General features: G+C 69.3%; 2 protein-coding genes across 2 annotated transcripts in view; one reads left to right on the top strand and one right to left on the bottom strand.

Annotated features, from left to right (window-relative positions):
- Positions 1-28: 28 nt before the first annotated feature.
- Positions 29-2,725, top strand: TSPAN31 (tetraspanin 31; the record flags this gene model as incomplete). Its single annotated transcript, XM_085320756.1, has 5 exons — positions 29-211; positions 986-1,066; positions 1,363-1,503; positions 1,602-1,730; positions 1,824-2,725. Coding segments are annotated over 5 exons (609 nt in total), but the record flags the coding sequence as incomplete, so codon positions are not given.
- The window catches only part of CDK4 (cyclin dependent kinase 4), a 3,473-nt gene continuing 2,940 nt past the window's right edge, over positions 2,387-2,919 (bottom strand). The window contains exon 5 of the mRNA XM_085320755.1: positions 2,387-2,397. Coding sequence (XP_085176881.1) covers positions 2,387-2,397 — 11 coding nt within the window. The remainder of the gene's footprint in view (positions 2,398-2,919) is intronic.

Genomic DNA, 2,919 nt, shown 5'->3' with positions numbered 1-2,919 from the left:
GGGGGGGGGGGGCGGCTGCGGCTGATGCTGCCCCTCGTTGCAGCTCGTGGGGCTGCTGCTCATCGGCGTGGCCGCCTGGGGCAAGGGCTTTGGCATCGTCTCCAGCATCCACATCATCGGCGGCGTCATCGCCGTCGGCTTCTTCCTCCTGCTCATCGCCATCGTGGGCCTCATCGGAGCCATCCACCACCACCAGGTCATGCTCTTCTTCGTATCCTTCGCCAAGGGGAGGGGACGGGGGCGCGGATGAGGGGTGGGTGACGTCCCCCACGTCAACCAGCACAGACCAGGCAGGACTGTGGTGGTGGGGGGGGGACCCAATGCAGCTTAGCCAGGGCGTGAGGACGCAGGGCCTTGGCTAGAAGACGCAGTCGGAGACGGTGCCGGGGTCGCCGCTCCCGTGGCCCAGCGCGGGTGAGCGCTCGAGACACGGCTCTAACCCCAGCATCTCGCCAGCTCCGATCTATAAGCAACCCACGGCGGAGCTCTGTGCTCCCCTCTCCCAGCCCAAGAGAAGGAGCTGCTGGTTCAGACCCCTCTGCCCAGAGCCAACCCCAAAACACAGCCTGGAGCCCCCCCTCTCCCCCCGACAGGCCCTGGGGATCCAGGTGTCCCCGTATCCCCAGGCCAGGAAACACCCCTGTGGCAAGACCGGGTTGAGCCAAGCGAGGCTTTGGCGCTGGCTCTTCCCCCTTCCCCGTGGGAAGGGAAGCAGAGGGGGAACCACAGCTCGGCTGGCGTCTCCGCATGGGCCCCGCACCCATGGGAGAGCTTCCTGTGCCGGCCCAAGCGGCGCCGCTGGGCACGGGAGCACCGCGGCCATCGGGGCAGGACGGCCAGGAAGGGCGTTGGGGTTTACGGGACCGTGACTGGAGCTGGGGGGGGGCAGTGGCAGCCCCCAGCTGCCCCACGGCGGGTCTCCAGCTCCCCGGGTGCGAGGAGAGGGCACTGCCGAGCCTCTTGCCTTGACTCCAGCCCTCCCAAGTACATGATCATCCTGGGCCTCGTCTTCATCTTCCAGTTCGGCGTGTCCTGCTCGTGCCTAGCTATTAACAGGACCCGGCAGGTGAGTCCTTCCCCACGCGGGGCCGGACGGGGGACAGGGCTGTCCCTCGTCTNGCCGGCCAGTGTGGTATTGTGCCAGCCCAGGGGGCACAAGGACAACGAACGCTGTCCCCTGCCAGCAGGGACGGACACCCTTTCCTCTCCTTGGGGTCCCTCCAGCGGGTGCCACCTCCCCGTGCTTGCACCAGCGTCCCTGCCTGTGTCCGTCCCCTCTGTGCAGAGGGGTTTTGACCGGCGGGGGCCCCGGGAGCGGGCTCTGAGGGCGGCGGGGCCCTCCCGGTGCCCCTTCCCGCGCAGGAGGGGCTCTTCAGCTCCACCTGGCCCATCCTGAGCAACAAGACCAAGACGGAGCTGGAGAAGAACCTGGACTGCTGCGGGCTGCTCAACAGCACGGCCGACTTCCAGACCTTCCAGGCGGAGTTCRTCGTCTGCCCTGCGGTGAGTGGGGGTGTGGGGACCCCTGCACCCCCCGGGACGCTGTCCCACACCCCCCCTCGCTCACTGTGGGTGGGATCCTCCCCCCCCGACCCCTGCAGAAGTGCAAGACCCTCCTGGGCAAAGACCCCCGAGCCAAGTGTCTGACCTGCGGCGAGAAGATGCTGCAGCACTCGGACGAAGCCCTGAAGATCCTGGGTGGCGTCGGCCTCTTCTTCAGCTTCACAGAGGTAAGGGAGGACCCGGGGGGGCGCCGGGCGCCCGCGGGGGCCGTGCCAGCGCCCCTAACTGCACCCCCCCGCCCCGGGCCGTGTCTCTTGCAGATCCTGGGAGTGTGGCTCGCCATGCGGTACCGAAACCAGAAAGACCCCAGAGCCAACCCCAGCGCCTTCTTATAGGGCCGGTGCCCTGCCCCGTCCCCCGCTGGGGCACGCGCCGCCCCTCTGCCCCCGTAGCCGCTAGCAAGCCCCTCCCGGGGACCGTCTCCGTCGGTGCCAGGAAAGGTGCCCCCGCTCCGGGCACGCGGGCCCTCGGCCACGTTCCCAAGCCGCTGATCGGACGCGCTGCTGCCGCATGAAGCCTTTGGCACGTGGCAGCCAGGCCCGAAGGGCTCCGAAAAGAGAGAAGGGTGGTGGCGCCGTCGGAGCGGGCCGGGGTCCGGCTGCGCCCCGGCCGGACGCGGCCTGCGGGGCGGGGGACCAGCCCCGGCTGGAGCTGGGCTCGCGGCCACGGACCCTACCGGCCCTCGGGGCGGGCACCGGGGCTGCGTCCCGGCGGCGCCGGCTCCGCGGGCGCCGGACAGACCCGGCCCCTTCAGGCCAAGGCTCCCCACTTCATCCCCCACCTTGTCCCAGTAAGTTTTGCCCCCCAGACTGGTGCATGCTGGTTATTTATATGCTGGGAAGGGGAAACAGGACAAGCAGCACCTGAAGGACCTCTGCACCTTCCTGCCCACTTTCACCCCCTCCCCTGGCACAGGGCTGGCGCTGCCCCCGCGTGTCCCCCCACCCCGGCACTGGGATGGCACCAAGGGCTGGTGGGTGCCCCTGCACCCCGCTCTGTCCCTGTTCTGGGTTCTTGACCCCCCCCCCCCATCCCCTCTGTGCCAGGGCAGAGCACGATGGAGGGGGTGGCAGCACAGTGCGCGCCCCCACCCCAGTCTGCCTGCTGCCACCGCAGGGATGTCACCATGTCTGAGACGGTTCGAATAAATGCGATTCAGTGACACTGGCTCTGGCTTTCTTTGGGGGGGGCACCCAGGGCGGGTGGCTTCCCGCCCCCCACGACGTGTGATAGCCGGGYGGCCGAGCCAAGTGACGACGCGGGGACGGGGCCAGGCCACCCCGGGCACTGCCGGCGCCCCTTTATTGGGAAGGGCAGTGGCTGGAGCCAGGAGAAAACGCGGTGCGCGTCTCTGCG

Source organism: Rhea americana, unplaced genomic scaffold (genome assembly GCF_003343005.1).
Source record: "Rhea americana isolate MKP2758 unplaced genomic scaffold, rheAme1 scaffold_658, whole genome shotgun sequence".
Taxonomy (NCBI): domain Eukaryota; kingdom Metazoa; phylum Chordata; class Aves; order Rheiformes; family Rheidae; genus Rhea; species Rhea americana.
The sequence above is the reverse complement of the archived record's forward strand: the minus strand, read 5'-3'. Positions and strand labels throughout refer to the sequence as shown.